The 1,365-nt window shown below is 41.3% G+C and overlaps 1 protein-coding gene across 1 annotated transcript in view; it reads right to left on the bottom strand.

Moving 5' to 3' along the window:
- Positions 1-438: 438 nt before the first annotated feature.
- LOC101850155 (acetylcholine receptor subunit alpha-like) overlaps positions 439-1,365 on the bottom strand; it is a 47,873-nt gene continuing 46,946 nt past the window's right edge. Inside the window, exon 6 of the mRNA XM_035968867.1 lies at positions 439-1,200. Coding sequence (XP_035824760.1) covers positions 943-1,200 — 258 coding nt within the window. The 3' untranslated portion in view covers positions 439-942. The remainder of the gene's footprint in view (positions 1,201-1,365) is intronic.

Raw genomic sequence — 1,365 nt, 5'->3', positions numbered from 1 at the left:
CACTTTTTTGGGTAGGTTCTGTAGTTACTTTCAGAGGTCCCGCCAGAAAAAAAGACTTACAGGGATAACAGGGGCGTTAGACTTATACAACTACTACTACCATTAGATCTACTATAACTACTGAGAGTATCACTGAGATAATTTTGTAACAGTAACAGGTCCTACCTGATTGAAAATTCTTTTCTTTTTCCGTACGAGCCAACCGTGACGTTTTTAGTATTAGGTTTCATCCCCAAATGTAACTGGATAAGCAAAATAGACACCCAGCCCCTTTAACCCTACATACATACATAAACACACACTCACAGACACACACATACACACACATACACACACACATACATACACACACATACACACACATACACTCACATATACAAATAACAGGAACATTCTTATAAATTGCCAAGGCAATCACAGTTGAGAAACAAAAGGAAATAAAGAATTTAAAGGGTTTTATTGTTTTCAGACAGGATCCAAGACGTATGAATTGTCTTTTAAAAGACAGAAAATAGTCCAGGAGCAGCACTCATTGAGGAATCTCTTTTGACAAGATTCCACGTCAATAAGGTTGTCAGACTAAAATGCTAAACGCTCACGCTTTATCAAACACAATGCACCGATCTTTAAGAATGCGTCTCTTTTAGCATTCCCTCTCTAAAATACAATATCAAAAACAAAACAAAAATACGTAAGAAGCAAACAAACAAACAAACAAACAAACAAAAGCCCGTCTAATTGTTAATTTTCATTTTTACCCCTCCACTGACTGAATAGAGATGGTTTGGGGGATCTTTAGTAGGACTAAAGAGTAATCCTTTGCATGTCAGTGAAGTGCCTAAACCCAATTTGAAAAATTATCTTTTTAAAACGTTTTGCATAACCGTCTACACAGCCTTTGAGTGAGTTGCTCCAGCGTTCTGTGGTGACTTCAGATTCACTTCACAGCTGGTTCTCGATCCAGAAAAGGAACTCGGACACTCGGACATATACGCTGGGGAAGGTACCGTCGCAGGAACTCACACCCCATGACGTCACGCCGGCTAGATATCCGTCACAGATCATCGGGCCACCGCTGTCACCGCTGCATGAGGATTTGGGCTGCTCATACACGCAGATGTGAGTGTCGTAGATCCTGGCCCCGGGAACGCCATCCCATAGGTCGAGACAATCGGCGTTGGTGATCTTTGTGATGGAAGCCTGTTGGTGGTGAGAGAGAAGGTGAAGTAGAGAGTAGAAGGGGTTAGAGAGGGAGAGAGGACGAGAGGCGCTAGTGGTGGAGTGAAGGCGGTATACGAGGTTTGAGATATATAGATAGATAGATAGATAGATAGATAGATAGATAGATAGATAGATAGATAGATA

The sequence above is a fragment of the Aplysia californica genome, unplaced genomic scaffold (genome assembly GCF_000002075.1).
Source record: "Aplysia californica isolate F4 #8 unplaced genomic scaffold, AplCal3.0 scaffold00092, whole genome shotgun sequence".
Taxonomy (NCBI): domain Eukaryota; kingdom Metazoa; phylum Mollusca; class Gastropoda; order Aplysiida; family Aplysiidae; genus Aplysia; species Aplysia californica.
The sequence above is the reverse complement of the archived record's forward strand: the minus strand, read 5'-3'. Positions and strand labels throughout refer to the sequence as shown.